Source organism: Heteronotia binoei, chromosome 2, assembly GCF_032191835.1.
Source record: "Heteronotia binoei isolate CCM8104 ecotype False Entrance Well chromosome 2, APGP_CSIRO_Hbin_v1, whole genome shotgun sequence".
Classification (NCBI taxonomy): domain Eukaryota; kingdom Metazoa; phylum Chordata; class Lepidosauria; order Squamata; family Gekkonidae; genus Heteronotia; species Heteronotia binoei.
In genome coordinates this window covers 197,831,421-197,853,759 of record NC_083224.1, presented here as the reverse complement: position 1 = coordinate 197,853,759, position 22,339 = coordinate 197,831,421, and the positions used below count along the sequence as shown (strand labels likewise).

Below are 22,339 nucleotides of genomic sequence, written 5' to 3'. Positions count from 1 at the left end.
AAAGAGGAGAGCACAAAAGTAGGCTTGAAACTCAACATCCAAAAAACTAAGATCATGGCATCTGGCCCCATCACACCTTGGCAAATAGAAGGGGAAGACATGGAAGAAGTGGCAGACTTCGCATTTCTGGGATCCAAGATCACTGCAGATGGTGACTGTAGGCACGAAATTAAAAGACGTTTGCTCCTTGGGAGGACAGCTATGGAGAACCTGGGCAGTATAATAAAAAGTAGAGACATCACCCTGCCAACAAAAGTCCGTATAGTCAAAGCGATGCTATTCCCAGTAGTAATGTATGGCTGTGAGAGCTGGACCATAAGGAAGGCCGAGTGCAGAAGAATAGATGCTTTTGAGAATAATAGTAATAATAATAATAAACTTTTATTTATATCCCGCCCTCCCTGCCAAGGCAGGCTCAGGGCGGAGAAGTGGTGCTGGAGAAGACTCTTGAGAGTCCCTTGGACTGCAAGAAGACCAAATCAGTCAGTCCTAAGGGAAATCAACCCAGACTGTTCCCTGGAAGGTCAGATGCTGAAGCTGAAGCTCAAATGCTTTGGCCACCCAATGAGAAGGGAGCAGTCACTGGAAAAGACCCTGATGCTGGGAAAGACAGAAGGCAAAAGAAGAAGGGGACGGCAAAAGAGGAGATGGCTGGACAGCGTTACTGATATAGCAAACATGAATTTGAGTGGACTTTGGAGGAAGGTGGAAGACAGGAGGGCCTGGCGTGACTTTGTCCAGGGGGTCGCAAAAAGTCAGACTCGACTGTGCGACTGAATAACAACAACAAATTGGTGGAACCAACTTCCGGAAGAAGCAAAAACCTTGCAGGACCTTGTTCAGTTCTGCAAGGCTTGCAAGACAGCTTTATTTCAACTTGCTTTTAGTCGATAGCCGCATACGAGGACTCTCATGAAGACCGAAACAACTGGAATGTATCATTAGCACCAAATTGTTTTAAAAATGTTCGAATCGTTATATCGCTTAAGGTTTTAATTAGTTAATGTTTAACATCTGTTAAATGTTTTCACTGTTGTGAGCCGCCCTGAGCCTGCTTCCGGTTGGGGGAGGGCAGGATATAAATCCAATGAAATAAATAAATAAGCTCTTGGGGGATTGGCTACATCTGATGGGCGTGGCCTAATATGCAAAGGAGTTCCTGCTACAAAAAAAGCCCTGCGGATATGGATTGCCATGGCTTTGCAGGGAAGGTGTTTAACTCAAGTAACCTTAAGGCTGGAACACAGCGGACAGAGGCATCAGAAGAATGCCACATCTCCTTTTTTCTGACCTTGAAGACCAGACGCTTATTAGAACTGTTGGAGAAACAGTTTCATGTTAGAACATAAGATAAGCCATGTTGGATCAGGCCAATGGCCCATCCAGTCCAACACTCTGTGTCACACAGTGGCCAAAACCCCAGGTGCCATCAGGAGGTCCACCAGTGGGGCCAGGACACAAGAAGCCCTCCCGCTGTGCCCCCACCAAGCACCAAGAACACAGAGCATCACTGCCCCAGACAGAAGAACGTAAGAGAAGCCATGTTGGATCAGGCCAATGACCCATCCAGTCCAACACTCTGTGTCACACATGGCCAAAAAACCCCAGCTGCCATCAGAAGGTCCATCACTGGGGCCAGGACACCAGAAGCCCTCCCACTGTGCCCCCCCAAGCACCAAGAATACAGAGCATCACTGACCCAGACAGAAGAATATAAGAGAAACCATGTTGGATCAGGGCAATGGCCCATCCAGTCCAACACTCTGTGTCACACAATGGCCAAAAGAACCCAGGTGGCATCAGGAGGTCCATCAGTGGGGCCAGGACACTAGAAGCCCTCCCAGTTGCACCCCCCAAGCACCAAGAATACAGAGCATCACTGACCCAGACAGAAGAAAGACAGGTTGCTTACCTGTAACTGTAGATCTTCGAGTGGTCATCTGTGCATTCACACTCATGGGATAGTGCGCCTGCGCCGATCCCCGAATCGGTATCTGAAAAAGCCCGGGATTTTTCCGCGCTCGGCGCCAATGAGCATGCGCAAGCGACCCACTGCGCATGCCCACCAGCGCCCGTGCGGCAATCCCGCCAGTTCCTCCCTGACCGCTGAAAGCCCCTTTACTGAAGAGAGACCGTCAGCAGCGGGGAAGGAGGGCGGGTAGTGTGAATGCACAGATGACCACTCGAAGATCTACAGTTACAGGTAAGCAACCTGTCTATCTTCTTCGTGGTCTCTGTGCCTCACACTCATGGGAGATTAGCAAGCAAAGCATACCTGGAGGCAGGAAGACGGTCAGCCTGAAGAAACAGCTTGCAACACCGCAGCTCCCAACCGAGTCCTCTGCTGAGCATGCACGTCCAGCGCGTAGTGCTTCATGAAGGCATGCGGAGAAGACCAGGTAGCCGCCTTGCAGACATCGGAAAGGGACACACCCTTCAGGAATGCCACCGACGTGGCCATCGCCCTTGTGGAGTGTCCACGAACAGGTCCAGGTAGAGGCTTCTTAGCCAACAAATAACAAAGTCTGATCGTCTCAGTGAGCCATTTGGACAGTCTCTGAGAAGAAATTTTGGACCCTAACTTTGGGGCAGAGTAGGAAACAAAAAGTTGATTGTCCTTACGAAAACCCCGTGAACGGTTTAGATAAAACAGGAGGGCACGCTTAACATCTAACGCGTGCAGACTGCGTTCCTCATCCGAGGAAGGGCTAGGGTAAAAGGTGGGCAACCAAACCTCTAAGTTAAGGTGAAACTGGGAAACCACTTTCGGGAGAAAAGTAATGTCTGGGGCCAGAGAGACCCCAGCCTCTCTAAAGGCAAGGTATGGGTAGTCACACCGCATCGCCGTGAGCTCCCCTGCACGGCGTGCCGAAGTGATGGCAACTAAAAATGCAGTCTTCCAAGACAAAAGTTGCAGGGAACATGTCGCCATAGGCTCAAAGGGGCGACGAGTCAACTTGTCCAGGACCAAAGTCAAATCCCACAGCTGTGGAGGGGATCTAGACGGGGGATGAAGGCGGAACAATCCCTTCATAAATCTCTTGGACTGCGGGTGAGCAAAGACAGAGTAACCCTCAACTGAATCATGAAAAGCAGAAATAGCTGCTAAATAGACCTTAATGGATGAGAATACCAGCCCCTCATCCACCAAGGACAAAAGAAACTCAAAAACTGTGGGCAGCCCAACAGTGTCAGGTGACATTGGAGAGTCAACCACAAAGTCACTGAACTTTTTCCACTTCCTCTCGTAAGAGGCACGGGTGGAAGGTTTCCTGCTACTCTGGAGCACTTGTTGAACCCTGGTGGAGAAGTCTAGTGGTCGATGAACCACGCTGTCAGCTTCAGGTGCGGCACGTTGTGATGGAGCACGTGCCCTCCCTGGGCCGACAACAGGTCCGGTTCTGCCGGGAACTGGTAAAAGGTCCCCCTCGACTGCTGGAGCAGAATCGAGAACCAGCCCTGACGGGGCCACCACGGGGTCACCAGAATGCAACGTGGCTTCTCCTGCACTAACTTGTGGACCACCCTCGTTAGCAAAGGTAAGGGCGGGAACATGTACAGGAACCAGCCCTCCCACCGAAGTAGAAGTCCGTCTCCCAAGGAAGCCGGATCCGCACCTCCCCTGGCACAGAACAATGGGCACTTCTTGTTCTGCGCTGTGGCGAAAGCATCCAGCTGTGGGTAGCCCCAGAGTTGGAACACCGGCTCTAGGAACCTCCATTGCAGTTCCCATTCGTGTGGGGAGGCTCCACCCCTGCTGAGAGAGTCCGCCTGTATGTTGAGGACCCCCGGCAGATGTGTAGCTTTTACAAAAATGTCCCACTGGAGACACTCCTCCCAGAGATCCATTGCCAGTGAGCATAGCCTGCGAGACACTGTCCCCCCCCTGTCTGTTTATATAGCACAGGGCAGTGGTATTGTCCGTAAGCAATGCCACAGTCTGTCCCACCAGCAGTGGACGGAACGATCGAAGGGCAAAGTGAACTGCTAGCAGTTCTAGGTAGTTTATATGGCACCGGCTCAGTTTCGGTGGCCACTTGCCTCCCACACACAGCTCCTCCAGGTGGGCTCCCCACCCCCACATGGAGGCATCGGTAGCGATGGTTACTGTAGGGGTCGGCAGATGAAAAGGGGCCCCTTGACGGATGTTGCTCTCTGTTCCCCACCATTGCAGGGAGCGGAGAGTCCCGGGTGGAATGGTGAACCTCTTTCGAGGTGAGTCTCTGAGAGGCCGAAAGTGGCGCAAGAATCAAATCTGTAGGCCTCTCATGTGCAGTCTTGCGAAACGTAGCACGCTTGTCGTCGCGGCCATCAACCCCAGCATCCGCTGGAGCTGCTGAGCCGTGCCCCACCGCCGCCTTTGAAGTAGCTGCACCAGATTGATGATGTCCTTCGCTCTCTGCGAAGGGAGGAATGCTCGATGTTGTTGAGTGTCCAACAGAGCCCCTATGAATTGAACTGTCTTTGAGGGAGTGAGATGGGATTTCTCCAGGTTGACTTGCAGCCCCAGGGTGCCAAGAAGACGGAGAGTGGTAGCGATGTGGGTTGTTAGACTCTCCCTCGACTTCGCCACAAGAAGCCAGTCGTCGATGTATGGGAAGACAACGACTCCCTGCAGACGAAGATGGGCAGCCACCACACTCATCAGCTTCGTGAACACCCGAGGAGCAGTAGACAGTCCAAACGGCAGGGCCCTGAATTGGAAGTGACGAGCACCCACTGCAAACCGTAGGAAACGCCTGAACGCGGGATGGATGCTGACATGAAAATAAGCATCCTTGAGGTCCAGGGTCGCCATCCAGTCTCCCTGATTGATGAGGGGCAGGATTGTTTGCAGCGTAGCCATTCTGAACTTCTGGTACAGAATAAATTTGTTCAGACTCCGAAGGTCCATGATAGGCCTTGGGCCCCCGTCCCTTTTGGGAACCAGAAAGTACCGGGAGTAGAAGCCTCCCGTCCTGGCCTCCGGTGGAACTACCTCTATGGCTTGTTTCTGTAGGAGGTTGTTCACCTCCGCCAGCAGAGGTGGGGAAGGGGGAGTGGTGACTACCACGGACTGGTTTGGAGTCTGAACAAACTCTATTTTGTAGCCCTCTTCTATGATGGACAGAGCCCACCTGTCTGTGGAGATCAACTCCCAGGCAGGCAGGAAAGGGCGTAGGCGGATGGATGAATTCCCAACGGGGACGACGACGCGTGCTTGGAAGAAGTCAAACCCCCTGCTTCTGGGAGCGAACCCCCTTCGACTTGCTGGGCGGTTGTGATCCATAACGGTTCCTGCCGTTACCCGAGTAGGGTGATCGCTCGGACTGGGCAGGGCGAGGACGCCATTGCTCCGGAGAGAACTTCTGATAAGGCTTCTTGGTCCAGGGTTTGGACCATTGCTTGGATTTGGAAGCCTTAGGAGCAGATTGGACACCCAAGTTCTTAGAGGTTTTGACACTCTTGTCGAACTCTTGCAGCGCCGAGTCAGTTGTGGTGCTGAAGAGCCCGTCACCCTCAAACGGCAGATCTTCGATGAAGGTCTTAGTGTCCTGGTGGAGCGTGGTAGACCTGAGCCAGGAGTGCCGTCGGATACAGACTGCAGACGTAATCTGTTTGGCCGAGGCTTCAACCATATGTTTTGCTGCGGCCAGTTGTTGTCTGGCCACAGCGAGACCTTCTTTTTGTAGCCTGGTTGCAGCAGCCCTCTTTTCCTCAGTTAACGAGGAAAGGAAGGGGGAAAGTTGTTCCCACACGGCATACTGATATCTAGCCATGCAGGCGGCATAGTTAGACACCTTTATGCCGAGTGCCCCCGCGGAGTAGACCTTGCGGCCCATTCCATCAATCTTCCTCCCTTCTTTGTCCGGTGGGGAGGAGTGGACCTTCCTTGCCTTCGAAGAGGAGGAGACGACCACCGAGTTCGGGCGCGGATGGGTGAACAAGAACTCAGCCCCAGTCTCTTGGACCCTATACATATGGTCCAGCCGTTTCGATGAGACTGGCGTCGAGGAGGGTCGCGCCCAAGGCTCTTTGACCACCTGGAGGATCACCTTGGTCACTGGCAGGGCAACCGCAGTGGATGTGTTCCTTTGCATTATATCGAACACATTGTCGTCCACTACTGGCTCCGGTTGCGTCACAGGCAGCTTGAGGGTGGCGGCAATCCGCTTCACAAGGTCCCCATAGGACTTCAGATCCTCCGACGGCGAGATCGGGAGATCTTCGGCCGTCTGGGAACCCGGTGAAGGCTCCAATCCCTGAACTTCACTCTCCGACTCCGACGACGAGGAGTCCTTGTGTGTGGAGTGCTCCGAGAGCATCGGGGTCGATTCTCGCGGTGGAAGGATCGGTGGTCTTCGATCCACATCTACCGGAACCAACTGTCGATCCAGGGGAACCGACGCCGACGCAGAGGCCTTCCGAGACCGATGGGATACCCTCGACACCGATGAAAATTGGGATGCTTGCTCCCAATCGTGGTAGTCGTCCGGGTACCAACGACAGGTCTCGTACCGGGAGTAGGGAGGCTGCCACCTGCGTTGCTCCCACGGTGGTATCGGGAAGCGTTGAGGAGGATAGAATGTGTCTCGCCTGACTCGGGGCTTGAATGGTGGGTCGATCACCGGTGCCGACGCATCAACCTCCGAGGTCGATTCGCTTTCGGAGCGACGACGGGAGCCCGAAGACGAAGACCGTTGGGTTAAGTCGATTTCCGGCTCTTGTTCCGACGCCGACAGGCGCTGCTGGGCTGGGCTACGGCGCGGAGGCGTCCGAGGTTTTTTCGGAGGTTTTGTCGACGTCGATGTCGACGCACCGCCCGATGGGGAAGGAGTGCGGGGTCGCTTTCGCTTCTCCTTCGACTTCGCCTTTTTCGGAGGTCGGGTCCCCGAGTCCTCCTGGCGCTTTTTAGCGGGCGTATCCACCGAGCCCTCAAGGGAACGTTTCGTGGAGCCACGCTCTTCCGGCAAGTCCAAAGTCCGTATCGGAGCCGCATCGGCCGATGCGAGCTCCAGGGCCGGGGTTTCGGACGACTTCGGTGCCGATACCTCCATCGGTCGATGGGGTGTAAGCGCCGATTCGATCAGTGCCGCAGATAATCGAGCCGCCCGGTTCTTCCTCGTCTGCTTCGAAAAGCGGAGACAATGCGGACACGAGTCTACTCGGTGGGCCTCTCCCAGGCACAGTAGACACAGGGAATGACCGTCTGGAGGGGCGATCTTCTTCCCACACGCACGACAGCGTTTGAAAAACCCCCAGCGACTTTCCATAGAAAGTAGCCGCAAAAAAACTCCCCAGAACAATCTGAGAGAGAAAAAGAGGAGTGGGGGAAAAGCGCGGGCGAAGCGCCCCGAAGGGCCGTCCGGCGGGCGAACACAAAACGCTTTTTTTTTTTTTTTTTTTAACTAACTAACTAACAACTATGAACTACAACTAACTCCTAAACAACAACGGTAAACGGGCTAGAACGAGAAGAAAAGGCGAAGCCAAAAAACTTCTCACCGACCGGGGAAACGGAAAGGTAAACCTCTCAGCGCAGCGGTCAGAAAGGAACTGGCGGGATTGCCGCGCGGGCGCTGGTGGGCATGCGCAGTGGGTCGCTTGCTCATGCTCATGCTCATTGGCGCCGAGCGCGGAAAAATCCTGGGCTTTTTCAGATACCGATTCGGGGATCGGCGCAGGCGCACTATCCCATGAGTGTGAGGCACAGAGACCACGAAGAAGATCATAAGAGAAGCCATGTTGAATCAGGCCAATGGCCCATCCAGTCCAACACTCTGTGTCACACAGTGGCCAAAAGAACCCAGGTGCCATCAGGAGGTCCACCAGTGGGTCCAGGACATTAGAAGCCCTCCCACTGTTGCTCTCCCTCCCAAGCACCAAGAATACAGAGCATCACTGCCCCGGACCTAAGAACATAAGAGAAGCCATGTTGGATCAGGCCAATGGCCCATCCAGTCCAACACTGTGTGTCACACAGTGGCCAAAAAACCCCAGCTGCCATCAGAAGGTCCATCACTGGGGCCAGGACACCAGAAGCCCTCCCACTGTGCCCCCCCCAAGCACCAAGAATACAGAGCATCACTGACCCAGACAGAAGAATATAAGAGAAACCATGTTGGAACAGGGCAATGGCCCATCCAGTCCAACACTCTGTGTCACACAATGGCCAAAAGAACCCAGGTGCCATCAGGAGGTCCACCAGTGGGTCCAGGACATTAGAAGCCCTCCCACTGTTGCTCCCCCTCCCAAGCACCAAGAATACAGAGCATCACTGCCCCGGACCTAAGAACATAAGAGAAGCCATGTTGGATCAGGCCAATGGCCCATCCAGTTCAACACTCTGTGTCACACAGTGGCCTATACACACACACACACACACATATACACTGTGGTTTCATTTTCAGTTTCAGTCAAGTTTCATCTTGGCAGTCGGTTGTGGGATCGGGGAGGGGGGAGCCGAGCTCACCAGCTGATGCTGAAGGAGATGCAACCCATGTTTGAGATGAAGTCGTTCCAAGGGTGGTAGACCCCGCCGCGATACTTGAAGTAAACGTTGAGCTTGGTGAACTCCAGCTGAACGTCAGTGATGTCATGAAGGAAGAGCACAAGGATGCCCACGTTGTGGTACCTGCCAAGCAGACAGAAGAGGAGGAGGAGGAGAGGATCAGGTTGGCGTGGCCAAGCTGCAGAACCCGGAACCCCCCACCCCACCCCGAATCTCACCCCTGCCATGAACTTGTCCAAGTTCAGGGACCTATCCAAGTTCCGCAGGGCCTGTAAGACAGAGCTCTCCCACCAGGCTTTTACTTGACCCGGCGGGCATCCTATAAAGTCATCGCTCACCCAGCAGCCTATCAAGGTGCTCTAGCTATATTGAAAGCTTCCAGCCTATACGGTGTTGTGTGGTCGGTTATACTGATTACTGCTCTCGAATCCGATCAACATTTCTATGGTACTCTAGAGTTTCCCCTCCCAAATTGCTAAAGTTGTATACCGGATTCGCTACAAAGTGCTGGTCATTATCTTTAAAGCCCTATATGGCTGAGGCCCTGCCTACCTTAGGGACCGTCTCTCCCCATATGTGCCCCAGAGAGCACTGAGATCAGGTGCACAAAATAGGTTGACAATCCCCGGGTCGAAGGAGGCCAAACTGAAGCATACACGAGAAAGGGCCTTTTCGATCGCAGCTCCACACTGGTGGAACCAACTACCGGATGAAGTGCGGGCCCAGCGGAGTCTTGATCAATTCCATAGGGACTGCAAGACTTCTCTTTTCCAACTGGCCTTCGCTTAATGTGGATTTTAGTCTACTACATACGGCCATCATAAACTACTGAGGAGAACACTTTGAACATAGCACTGTAAGATAAAGGTAAGTGAACGATAACTTTTAGCTAAGATTCTATATATGTGAATTTTTACTTTTAAAAGGTTTTTAATTTGTTTTGTATACCGGCAGAGGTCATAAATTGGAGGGTGGGAAATTATGTAATGTATTGAAGAATTACATTTAAATTTTCAATATATTACAACATAAAAAAATTTTGTCATGCAAAAAAAAAAAAAGAACATAGCACTGTAAATGTTAGTTTTAATTTTGATGGTTTTAATTATAATGGTTTTAATTAGCAAATTATATATTGTACTGAGATAATGTTTTATATCGTAATTTTGTATTTGTTATATGTTGTGCGCCGCCCTGAGCCTGCTTCGGCAGGGAGGGCGGGATATAAATAAATAAATTATTATTATTATTATTATTATTATTAAGCATCTGGGGGGGGGGAAACCATAGTTTTTCTGGAAGCTCCTAGAGCGGCCGGTGCTCGATGTCGCCGGCGCAATGACGTCACTGTGAGTGATGTCATCACGGTGGCAACGTCGGGGGAGCATCCCCTCCCCTGGCCCAATCACAAGGCTTGGTTCAGAGCCCTGAAGGAGAGGCGGGACTTTTCAGGATGCATCAGGACAGCTGCGGGTGACCTTTGGCTGACTCTCCGCGTAGGAATGTTTGTGAACATTCTGTTGCACTGCACCAGCTCAGAGAAAGGACTGGGGGTGGAGATGACGAATTTAGGAAGCATTAAAAAAAACACACACAACCCTAGGCTTATAGAGATCGAAATTACTAAACCATAATATACTTCAAACTGTCACAGGTGAAGGTAAAAATGACTCTTAAGTCACGTCAAACATCCAATAGAGAGTGCAAAGGTGTAGAGTCCCATCAGACAGGAAGTTGACTCGATGCTTCTGGCCCTTCTGAGCTAATGCCAGTTTGAAAATTGCAAGTGAATGCAAGGAAGAGATCAGCTTAGAGCCAGCGGATAAGTTAAAGCAAGTTACTGACCTAAGTTTTGCCAGGAACTGCCCGATTTTTAGTTTGCCAGAGCTGTTGTCCCAATTAACAGCAGGGCTGGAGGAGGCAAAGCGAGCCAGTAGGTCAAATTTCCCCCCCACTGCTTCCAAGATAAAGCCAAGCAGGAGGAAAAAGCTTTCTTATCATGCGTGTCTGGTGGAGGCAGGAAATACTCCTGCCTTTGGAGTCTGGATTTATTTCATTTTTTAACCGATTTGCTATTGTTTCTAAACCTCCAAAGGCACTCCAATTTTCTTTGCCTGGCTAGCACGGGCATTAGAGCTGCTCTTTAAAAAAGGCAAAGGTAGTCCCCTGTGCAAAGCACCAGTCGTTTCAGACTCTGGGGTGACGTTGCTTTCACAACATTTTCACAGCAAACTTTTTTACGGGGTGGTTTGCCATTGCCTTCCCCAGTCATCTCTGCTTTCCCCCCAGCAAGCTGGGGACTCATTTTATCGACCTCGGAAGGATGGAAGGCTGAGTCAACCTCGAGCCGGCTACCTGAACCCAGCTTCCGCCGGGATCGAACTCAGGTCATGAGCAGAGCTTAGGACTGCAGTACTGCAGCTTCACCACTCTGCGCCACGGGGCTCTTTACCACTCTTTACATGGGGCTGCTTGTACCTTTTCTATATTAATAAAGAGCTTTTCGTCTGATTTGCGGGAGTGAAGTGTGCGCGTTTGAGCCGAAGCTACGAGCAAGTGACCGACAGCTGGGAATCATACCGTGAGATTTTGTGCCCTCTTTAATATACTTCAGAACCTGTTTGTAGGTTTTGTTTTAAGCTGGGCACATTGTTTTAGGGTGGGCACATTTATACACTGCTGGTGGTCTTGCCCGAGGGTGCAGTCGTTTTGGGCAGTAATTGTGGCAAAAATCAAGGATATCACGGGCTATAGTTTACCCTTAAGATTGGAGCTCATTTTGCTTGACTGTTGGAAAGGTATTCCTATTACTTCTCTCAATAAATCCCTGATATGCCTTTTACTAGCTGCTGCTCAAATGGTGTTAGCCCAATTTTGGAAATCTCCCAATATTCCTCCATTAAAGTCTGGTATGCTAAAATCTGGGTCTATGCTATGGACAAGATAGCAGATAGTTTATGCAATATAAACAATTCAGAGGGTAACGAATCTCTGATGTACAAGTGGCTTCCCATTTCTTAAATTTTCTTTTGGTCCTGTAGATCAAATGCGTACGTGTATACCTGGTAGATATTATGACATTATCAATTTGATGTAATTAATACATGGACAGAGTACTTATTTTTTAAATTCAGCTGCCAATTATGTATGTGTGTGTGAAAATATATATATATATATATATATATATATATATATATATATATATATATATATATATATAGTGTTTTGTTTGTATTTTGTGTGTGTGTGTGTGTATATATATATATTTTCTGCTGGTATGCTATGCTTTTACACAAAGAAGGATTGCAGATACAGTCATTGATTGCTTTCAAAGATTTCAGGTTTTCACGGCTGGTGACATCATTAGGGTTTGTAGAATCTTTCGGGCTCAAGTGCCGTGTTCTACTGGAGAAAGTTTTTCTTACAGACGTTTCGTTCTCAGCTGCGGAGAACATCCTCAGTGGCGTTGCAGCCGGAGCAGGCGCTCTGACCTTCTTGGCTGCTGTGCGTTGAGTGGCCCCACTCAGCCAAGAAGGTCAGAGCGCCTGCTCCGGCTGCAACGCCACTGAGGATGTTCTCCGCAGCTGAGAACGAAACGTCCGGAAGGGAATCTTTCTCCAGTAGAACACGGCATTTGATCCCGAAAGATTCTACAAACCCTATTGATTGCTTTATTTGTATGTTTATTAAGCTCAATAAGAAGTTTTTTGGGGGAAAAAAAGCTGAAGAAGAATTTGGAATGTCATTCATTGAAGCTTTTTGTATGAAAATAAGAAGTGGAGTATGCCTTGCTGGAAGAATTTCCAAAGCAAGTCAACTTCTACACCTTTGGGCTCTTTATTGCAGGGGTGTCAAACTCATGTGTTATGAGGGCCGGACCTGACATAAATGAGACCTCGTTGGGCTGGGCCAGTTCATGTTGGGCCGGGCCATTTGTGTACCTATTTAAGATTAGGTGGCAGAGATATAAACTATAAAGGACACAAACACAATTTAATTTTTTTTTAAAAAAAAAATGCTCAAAACATTAGCACTCAATGGTCTTAAAGGTGCTTTCTTTGTATTTCACCCATGTGATCCAGGGAATGGGGTAAAGGAAGCTCTGGCTCTTTCCTTCCTTCCCCATTGGACTGGGAGGGAGGAGCCTCAGTCAATAGAAAGGAAGAGAGGCTTGGCTCAATAGCTCTGTTGTGTGACTGAGAGAGCCTGGCAAAGCAAGCTCTCCCTCCCCCCTTCCTCCCCAAGGAAAGAGCCTCAGTCAATGGAGAAAATAGAGGTTTTGCTCTGTAGCTCCTGTGCAACTGAGCAAGTCTTGCAAAGCAAGCTGTTATGAAAAAGGAAGCAAGAGAGAGGGAGAAGGAAGCAAATGACAGCCAGCTGCTCGGGGGCCTGATAGGAGCCCTCTGGTGGCCTGATTCTGCCCCTGGGCCACATGTTTGACACCCCTGTTTTATGGATGTTTGATGTGATTTATAGTAATTTTTGTCTTCACCTGTGACAATTTGTTTGAAGTATATTACAGTTCAGTAATCTTGGTCACTATAACACAAGGGTTGTGTGCGTGTGTGTTTTTTACAGTCTTCTGAATGACCTCTCTTTTGGTTTTCAAACTCTTAGGAACATAGGAACATGAGAGAAGCCATGTTGGATCAGGCCAATGGCCCATCCAGTCCAACACTCTGTGTCACACAGTAACAAAAAAACACAAACAGATGCCATCAGGAGGTCCAACAGAGGGGCCAGGACACTAGAAGACCTCCCACTGTTGCCCCCCTCCCAAGCACCAAGAATACAGAGCATCACTGACCCAGAGAGAATAATATAAGAGAAGCCCTGTTGGATCAGGCCAATGGCCCATCCAGTCCAACACTCTGTGTCACATAAGAACATAAGAGAAGCCCTGTTGGATCAGGCCAATGGCCCATCCAGTCCAACACTCTGTCACACAGTGGCCAAAAAAACCAGGTACTATCAGGAGGTCCATCACTGGGGCCAGAACACTAGAAGACCTCTCACTGTGCCCCCCCGCCCACCCCCCAAAAACCAAGAATACAGAGCATCACAGACCCAGATATAAGAACATAAGAGAAGCCATGTTGGATCAGGCCAATGGCCCATCCAGTCCAACACTCTGTGTCACACAGTGGCCAAAAACCCCAGGTGCCATCAGGAGGTCCACCAGAGGGGCCAGGACACTAGAAGACCTCCCACTATTGCCCCCCTCCCAAGCACCAAGAATACAGAGCATCACTGACCCGGACAGAAGAACGTAAGAGAAGCCATGTTGGATCAGGCCAATGGCCCATCCAGTCCAACACTCTGTGTCACACAGTGACCAAAAAACCCAGGTGCCATCAGGAGGTCCATCACTGGGGCCAGAACACTAGAAGACCTCTCACTGTGCACCCCCCCCCCCCCAAGAACCAAGAATACAGAGCATCACAGCCCCAGATATAAGAACATAAGAGAAGCCATGTTGGATCAGGCCTATGGCCCATCCAGTCCAACACTCTGTGTCACACAATGGCCAAAAACCCCAGGTGCCTTCAGGAGGTCCACCAGTCAGACCAGGACACTAGAAGCCCTCCCACTGTGCCCCCTGCCAAGCACCAAGAATACAGTTAGGAAATCAGGAGGCGGGCAGGTGAACGGGGCCCGGGACTCACCTGAAGACATAGGAGAGGGCGATGAGGACCAGGGTGACCACATGGTGGATGAGCATCACGACCGAGTCCTTGCGCCAGACGTCCATGTAGAGGGAGGCGTAGATGGAGTGGCAATAGAAGCTGCACTGGATCAGGTAGGCTACGGCGATGTCTGTCGGCACTTCCATGCCCTTCCTCCAATCTGGGTGGAAAGGAGGGCGACAAAGCAAGGTCAGGTCAGCAGCAGAAGAACAGGCCGGGATGGAGACCCAGCTCAACGCCCCCCCCCCCCCATGACTCCCGCGAGGCCCGTTTCATTCACCCAGAAGTGCGAATGGTGGGAAAGGAGAAATTGAACAGGGGCGGAGCTTTCTCCTCCGTTCTGGGTGCACTCGGTAGCTGCTTGTTCCCTCAGCATTTTACTAATAAGATGCCGGTCTCCAATGACATTAATTCATTTTAATTTTTAATGTCTACAGCATCCACGACTGATGCCCATCCCATTGCTGGTATTTTCTGTGGCCGTCGTGAAAAGGGCTGTCCAGTCACACCCAAATTAGGGGAATCCTGTGCTTTGCCACTGCCTGCCTTTGCATAGCGACCCTGGGCTTCCTTGGGGTCTCCCGATCAAATACTTCTGCTTCTGAGGGCTGATAACACTGGGCTAGCTGGGCCATACAGAGCCAGCTTGGTGTAGTGGTTTAGTGCGTGGGCTCTTACCTGGGAGAACCGGGTTTGATTCCCCATTCCTCCACTTGCAGCTGCTGGAATGGCCTTGGGTTAGCCACAGCTCTCACAGAGCTGTCCTTGAAAGGGCAGCTTCTGGGAGAGCTCTCTCAGCCTCACAGGGTGTCTGTTGTGCGGGAGGAAGGGAAAGGAGATTGTGGGCCGCTCTGAGACTGTCCTTGAAAGGGCAGCTTCTGGGAGAGCTCTCTCAGCCCCGTCTGCCTCACAGGGTGTCTGTTGTGGGGGAGGAAGGGAAAGGAGATTGTAGACTGCTCTGAGACTCTGTCCTTGAAAGGGGCGTTTCTGGGAGAGCTCTCAGCCCCGTCTGGCTCACATGGTGTCTGTTGTGGGGGAGGAAGGGAAAGGAGATTGTAGGCCTCTCTGAGACTCTGTCCTTGAAAGGGCAGGTTCTGGGAGAGCTCTCTCAGCCCCACCTGCCTCACAGGGTGTCTGTTGTGAGGGAGAAAGGGAAAGGAGATTGTAGGCCACTCTGAGACTCTGACCTTGAAAGGGCAGCTTCTGGGAGAGCTCTCCCAGCCCCACCTGCCTCACAGGGTGTCTGTTGTGGGGGAGGAAGGGAAAGGAGATTGTAGGCCGCTCTGAGACTCTGTCCTTGAAAGTGCAGTTTCTGGGAGAGCTCTCTCAGCCCCACTTGCCTCATAGGGTGTGGGGGAGGAAGAGAAAGGAGATTGTAGGCCACTCTGAGCCTCTGTCCTTGAAAGGGCAGATTTTGGGAGAGCTCTCTCAGCCCCACCTACCTCACAGGGTGCCTGTTGTGGGGGAGGAAGGTAAAGGAGATTGTAGGCCGCTCTGAGCCTCTGTCCTTGAAAGGGCAGGTTCTGGGAGAGCCCTCTCAGCCCCACCCACCTCACAGGGTGTCTGTTGTGGGGGAGGAAGGGAAAGGAGATTGTAGGCCACTCTGAGACTCTGGGAGGAAGGGAAAGGAGATAAAGGATAAGCCACTCCGATTCAGAGAGAAGAGCGGGGTATAAATCTACAGTCTACAGGTCAGAACGGCATTTTCTATGCATACATACAGTTTGCAAGCTTACAAGAAGCATTTAAGCAAGCAGCCAGACAGGGAAAAACCAACCAACAAAAAACGAAACAAAAGGCTTCCCAGTGCCTGCTTCCCAAATGAAAAGGCCAAACTGGAAAGCGGTTTGATGCTTGAAAAATAGCTTTCAAGTTTCAAAAATGCGGCATTGCATCAGGAGGAGGTTCCTTACCGTAGAAGACGGATGGCGGGTCGTAGAAAAAGGGGTAGCTGGCGAAGAAGAGCAGGTAAGAGCTGTAGGACCAAGAGAACAGGTAGTACAGGAGCTTCCAGATACTCTCTGGCACTTTGGCGGCGTCCTTCGGTTCCAGCTGACACCATTCTGCAAACGGCTGTGGTCGAAAAACAGGGGTGGATTTTAAAGAAGCGCACCGGATAAAACTCATTCCTTCCCCGCAGAGAAATTCTGCACAGGGTCGGGGGGAGAATGAAACCATGATGAAATAATTTTTAAAACCTCCCACCTTGTCTGAGACCTTAAGCATTTTAAAAAATAAAGATTCGGGAGACTGCATGGACTAAAAGCTGTTAAATGGGGTCACCTAGGGTGAGTATAACCTTATTTTTCCCTTGGGATCTTTGGAAGAAGAAAAAGGAGAAAGAAGCAAGAGGAAGAAGAAGTAGGTATTGGATATATATCCCGCCCTTCACTCTGAATCTCAGAGTGGCCTACAATCTCCTTTCCCTTCCTCCCCCACAACACACACCCTGTGAGGTGGGTGGGGCTGAGAGGGCTCTCCCAGAAGCTGCCCTGTCAAGGACAGAGTCTCAGAGCGGCCTACAATCTCCTTTCCCTTCCTCCCCCACAACAGACACCCTGTGAGGCGGGTGGGGCTAAGAGGGCTCTCCCAGAAGCTGCCCTTTCAAGAACAGAGTCTCAGAGCGGCCTACAATCTCCTTTCCCTTCCTCCCCCACAACAGACACCCTGTGAGGCAGGTGGGGCTGAGGGAGCTCTCCCAGAAGCTGCCCTTTCAAGGACAGAGTCTCAGAGCGGCCTACAATCTCCTTTCCCTTCCTCCCCCACAACAGACACCCTGTGAGGCAGGTGGGGCTGAGAGGGCTCTCCCAGAAACCGCCCTTTCAAGGACAGAGGCCCAGAGCAGCCCACAATCTCCTTTCCCTTCCTCCCCCACAACAGACACCCTGTGAGGCAGGTGGGGCTGAGAGAGCTCTCCCAGAAGCTACCCTTTCAAGGACAGAGTCTCAGAGTGGCCTACAATCTCCTTTCCCTTCCTCCCCCACGACAGACACTCTGTGAGGCCCTCACCCGGATAGCCCAGGTACGCTTATCAGATCTCAGAAGCAAAGCAGGGTCAACTGTGGTTAGTACTTGGAAGTGTCCTTGAAATACCCAGTTGAGAGGCTGGGGCAGGCTCATTCAGCCACCTCCCTGAATATCCCCCAGCCCACAGTAGGGATCAGTCAGCAGGTGCAGGCAGGCAAACACACAAGAAATACAAAAATATTGCCCCCCCCCCAAAAAAAGACATCCTGTAAGGTGGGTGGGACCTAAGAGAGCTCTGACAGAAACTGCTCTTGAGAGAACAGCCCTGACAGAGTTACGACTGATCCAAGATCAAACCAGCAGGTGCATGTGGAGGCGCGGGGAATCAAACCCAGTTTGGAGAGGGAAATGACCTCAGCGTGGTTCAATGCCACGCAGCTCACCCTTCCAAAGCAGCCATTTTCTCCGGGGAAACTGATCTGTAGTCTGCAAATCAGCTGTAAAAGCGGGAGATCACCAGGTCCCACCAGGAGGTTGGCAACCCCTGGCCTGCCCCCCACAGCCTCCTCACGGGGCCGCTGCGAGGATTTCTGTCATAACGAACATATTCAAAGAATCATAGCGTTGGAAGTGACCTCTAGGGTCATCCAGTCCAACCCCCTGAACAATGCAGGAGACCCACAAACACTTCCCCCGACGACAGGCAGCCATTACACGGAGACTCAGCTGTACCTGGTTTCCACTCTTTCTCCCAACAATTGATAAAACGGCACTACATTTTCTAACGTCACAGCCACACACACCCCCGCCTCCGTTCGCTCCCCCGCCCCGGCTTCTGCAGCAGGCTGCCAAAAGCAGGATCGGAAACCCGAGACTTTGCGAGTTTGAAACAAAAAACGGGAGTGGGAAGGCCAACAGGTCAGCAGGGCCCGGGTTTGGCTCCCACTCGGGATGCTATATTAAGGCCCCAGCTGCTCCTCCTACAGTCGAGCCCTTTTGCAGCCAGGCCCATCGCTCTGCCCGGGAGGCTCAATCTCAGAGCTGCAGACCACAACATGCCTGAAAGGTGTGACTGGAAGAGGTAGCCTCAAGGTAGAAGCTAATCAAATCCAATAATTAAAGGCCCCTGTCTCTCTGCGGACAGGTAATTGAACAGCTGATACCGCACGGGAAGGATTTGCACCCCACACTGAGACACGCTGGCACTGCCTGCTGCACCTCTGTGTGAGTTGCTGCTCTGGCACTGCCTGCTGCATCTCTGTGTGAGTTGCTGCTCTGGCCTTGCTTGTATTTTTTCCAGCTCTCTGGTGTCCTTTTGGAGATACGGTGACCTGAACTGCCCACAGTATCCCAAATGAGAAGGAAAAGACTGCAGATTTATACCCCGCCCTTCTCTCTGAATCAGAGACTCAGAGTGGCTTGCAATCTCCTATATCTTCTCCCCCCACAAGAGACACCCTGTGAGGTGGGTGGGGCTGAGAGAGCTCTCCCAGAAGCTGCCCTTTCAAGGACAGAGTCTCAGCAGCCTACAATCTGCTTTCCCTTCCTCCCCCACAACTGACACCCTGTGAGGTGGGTGGGACTGAGAGGGCTCTCACAGCAGTTGCCCTTTCAAGGACAACTCTGCAAAAGCTATGGCTAACCCAAGGCCATTCCAGCAGCTATAAATGGAGTGAGGAGTGACCAGCCGCTATCAGGGGGTCCATCAGTGGGGCCAGGATGCTAGAAGCTGTGCCCCCAAGCACCAAGAATACGGAGCATCACTGCCCCACAAAGAGAGTTCCAACAATACGCTGTGGCTAATAGCCACTGATGGACCTCTGCTCCAGATGTTGATCCAATCTGCTCCTGAAGCTGTCTATGCTTGCAGCCGCCACCACCTCCTGTGGCAGTGAATTCCATGCGTTAATCACCCTTTGGGTGTATAAGTACTTCCTTTTATCAGTTCTAACCCGACTGCTCAGCAATTTCATTGAATGTCCACAAATTCTCCTATTGTGAGAAAGGGAGAAAAGGACTTCTTTCTCTGCCTTCTCCATCCCATGCATAATCTTGTAAACCTCTATCATGTCACCCCTCAGTTGACGTTTCTCCAAGCGAAAGAGCCTGAAGCGTTTTAACCTTTTTTCATTGGGAAAGTGTTCCAACCCTTTAATCATTCTAGTTGCCCTTTTCTGCACTTTTTCCAGCTCCGGAGTTTATTGTGCTCTTTCTTAATTTCCACCCCCCCCCCCCAAAAAAAAAACTTGCTTCTGGGCTCCATTGTTCAGATCACCTGTAATAATTTTGCTGAACTCTAAGATCTGACAAACTTCCCCCCACAAAAAAATGAAAAAAATAACCAAAACGTATAAAGCAGACAGATGGAAATCTTCATCATACCACTGTGGCCACAGAGGAGAAAGTAACTTAAAAAGTACGATGGGAGTAAGGTTGTATGATGACCATTAGAATTCAAGGACCCTGTTCACACAGCGTGTTGAGTCCGTGTTAAACTGACTCAGTTCTGTTCCGAATATCCTTGTTCCGGATATTATCCATCACACTGCCACACTGCAATTTGAATCACTCCGCGGTGAAACCGTCTTCTGCCCTCCACACGACGGCACCATGCAGTTCTTTTTTTCTCTATTTTTATGCGCGTCATGCGCATTCACATAGGTTAAAACATTATGCGGCTATGCAATTATGCGCATATCGCTAAGTAGTTAAAAAAAAATGGAAACCATAAACCAGATGTCTGAGGCTCCTTTTGCTCCGGGTCAGCCTTCAGACATCCGGAAGTTGGTCGAGAACTATCCAGACGGGGAAACTACGTGGAGAACTCAAAAAACACGGCAAAGGAAGAGGTAACAAAATACTCCGGTTCCGAGAAGCATTGGGAGAGGCTACTACGAGTTAATAGCGGGAGGCAGTCTGATCAGCCACTTTTAATCCGTTATGAAACAGCAGTGACAACTGATTATACCGTGCGTCTGAACAGCCCCAGTAAGTATTTTAAGGTAGAGGCTGAGCTGATATAATTTCGTACACCTTCCGGTGTTGTCAGGGGGTGTGTGGCATATGCAAATGAGGTGCACGAATGAGCTCTGGCACCTCCTTTTCTACAAAACGACCCTTGGGCTGGGTTTTCCCCCTAATAAAGATGTACAAGCCGCCCTGGGAGATTGAACATATGAAGCTGCCTTATACTGAATCAGACCCTCGGTCCATCAAAGTCAGTATTGTCTTCTCAGACTGGCAGCGGCTCTCCAGGGTCTCAAGCTGAGGTTTTTCACGCCTATTTGCCTGGACCCTTTTTTGGAGATGCCGGGGATTGAACCTGGGACCTTCTGCTTCACAAGCAGATGCTCTACCACTGAGCCACCGTCCCTCCGCAACGATCTCTCTGAAAAGATTCTGGCCCATTGAACTACAGACCTTATTTCAGAAGCCAAGGCAGGAGGAAAGGAAGCTAGCAGGCAAACGGTCCTTCACCAGGGCACAAAGGTTCCCCCTTTGTGCTCTGCGCAACCCAGCGGAGCATGAAAAGCAGCCATTCGGGGCTGTCCGAAGGCCCCTGGCCAAGGAGCCGATTCTCTATTCAAGAGCGGAGCCAGAAATGAAGAGGAATCCTGAGACGCAGCGGACTTGGAGCTGAAAGCACAGAGCAGGCCGGGGAGGACAGGAAACGTTACGTAACCATTTCCTTGGAAATATGTTTTGACCAGCTCTGTGAGAGCGGCTGGGCCAGGTCAGAACGGTGGGTCGGCACTGGCACCCCTCTCTGTAAGCTCCTTGGGGACAGAGGCCTGTCCGCGTTTTGTCAATGAACTGTCGTACTCCTCGCAAACGGCATCACAAGGAATAAACAGCAGCGGAAGAGCTGCCCAGGCGTTCTGCTGACCCCGGAGACGTGACGGAGAGCTAGTTTGCTACAGTTCTCTCCCCCGCAAAGCCACACATCAGCAAATCCATGAGGACCACCAACCTCCCAATGCCTCCCAAATAGGGTTGCCAAGTCCAACTCAAGAAATATCTGGGGACTTTGGGGGTAGAGCCAAGGGACACTGGGGGTGGAGCCAGCAGAAAGGGCGTGGCAAGCACAACTGAACTCCAAAGGGAGTTCTGGCCATCACATTTCAAGGGAACACACAAAGGCCTTCCCTCAGTTTGGAATAATGACGGATAAGGGCACTTTCTTTCAAGCCTCATAGAACTGGACCCCCTGGTCCAAACTTTTTTAACTGGGGGGGGGGGTAGTTTGTGTTGATACGCCTGTGCTTAGTGAGGGTGGTTTTAGTGACGCAAAGAATGAAGGCTTGCACACAGCAGTGTTAAAACCGCTATATACAATTTATTTACACCTCCACTCTCCAAACCGACGGAATGCTCCGCTGCACCTCCACCATACATATCCCACACACAGTAAAGTGTCTTTGTACATTTATACATCAGGTCCAGCCAGGTAACCAATCAGCTTCCTGCTGAGTCATGCTGACATTGCTCTGGCTGATGCAATCTGGCAACCAGCCACCTTCTGTCACTTAGGTGATCTACCTGGCAGTTCAGTTACTTTCACTTTCCCAGCATGTGCTTAGAAACTGTTTGGCTTTGCATATACTCTGACAGTTTGAGGAGGGGCGTCAGATGCTATGCAGCAAATATGGTGCCTCTATCTAAAAAAAAAACCAGCCTCCCTAGAGCCCCAGATACCCGTGGGTCAATTTTCCATTATACCCTATGGGAATCGGTCTCTATAGGGAATAACGGGAGTGCCCAGCAGACATTTTCCTCTCTCCACCTTTCTGAAGATCCTGAAGTGGGGGGAGGCCTCCAAACCAGGAGATCCCCTGCCCCCACCTAGAGATTGGCATCCCTACTCCAAAATTCAAGTAACTTCGGTTGTGACCCACACCACCGACGGGTCTCATGAGGCTGAAGAGACTCGCACAGTTGGGCTGAGGACTGAATCTTCCTTCCTGCACATTACTTCACACGGACATTTTTTGTTATCAGGGAGAAAAGGGGAAGGGTGCACACTTTCTCCTAGGTGTTTAGCTTTCGCCAAGGAAGGAGGAGGACGGTTGCCAATCCCCAGGTGGGGGCAGGGGATCCTTCATTTGGAGGCCCTCCTCCCGCTTCAGGGTCATCAGAAAGCGGGGGGCGGGGGAGGAAATGACCGCTGGGCACTCCATGATTCCCTATGGAGACT

At 51.1% G+C, this 22,339-nt stretch overlaps 1 protein-coding gene and 1 non-coding gene across 2 annotated transcripts in view; both read right to left on the bottom strand.

Annotated features, from left to right (window-relative positions):
- Positions 1 to 22,339, bottom strand: part of CERS1 (ceramide synthase 1) — a 58,826-nt gene that overhangs the window by 7,390 nt on the left and 29,097 nt on the right. The window contains exons 2-4 of the mRNA XM_060233438.1: positions 16,092 to 16,251; positions 14,158 to 14,338; positions 8,453 to 8,614 (exon numbers count right to left, since the gene is read on the bottom strand). Coding sequence (XP_060089421.1) covers positions 8,453 to 8,614; positions 14,158 to 14,338; positions 16,092 to 16,251 — 503 coding nt within the window. The remainder of the gene's footprint in view (positions 1 to 8,452; positions 8,615 to 14,157; positions 14,339 to 16,091; positions 16,252 to 22,339) is intronic.
- Positions 20,447 to 20,513, bottom strand: TRNAH-GUG (transfer RNA histidin (anticodon GUG)). Its single transcript has one exon. It is a non-coding gene; the product is annotated as a tRNA-His (tRNA).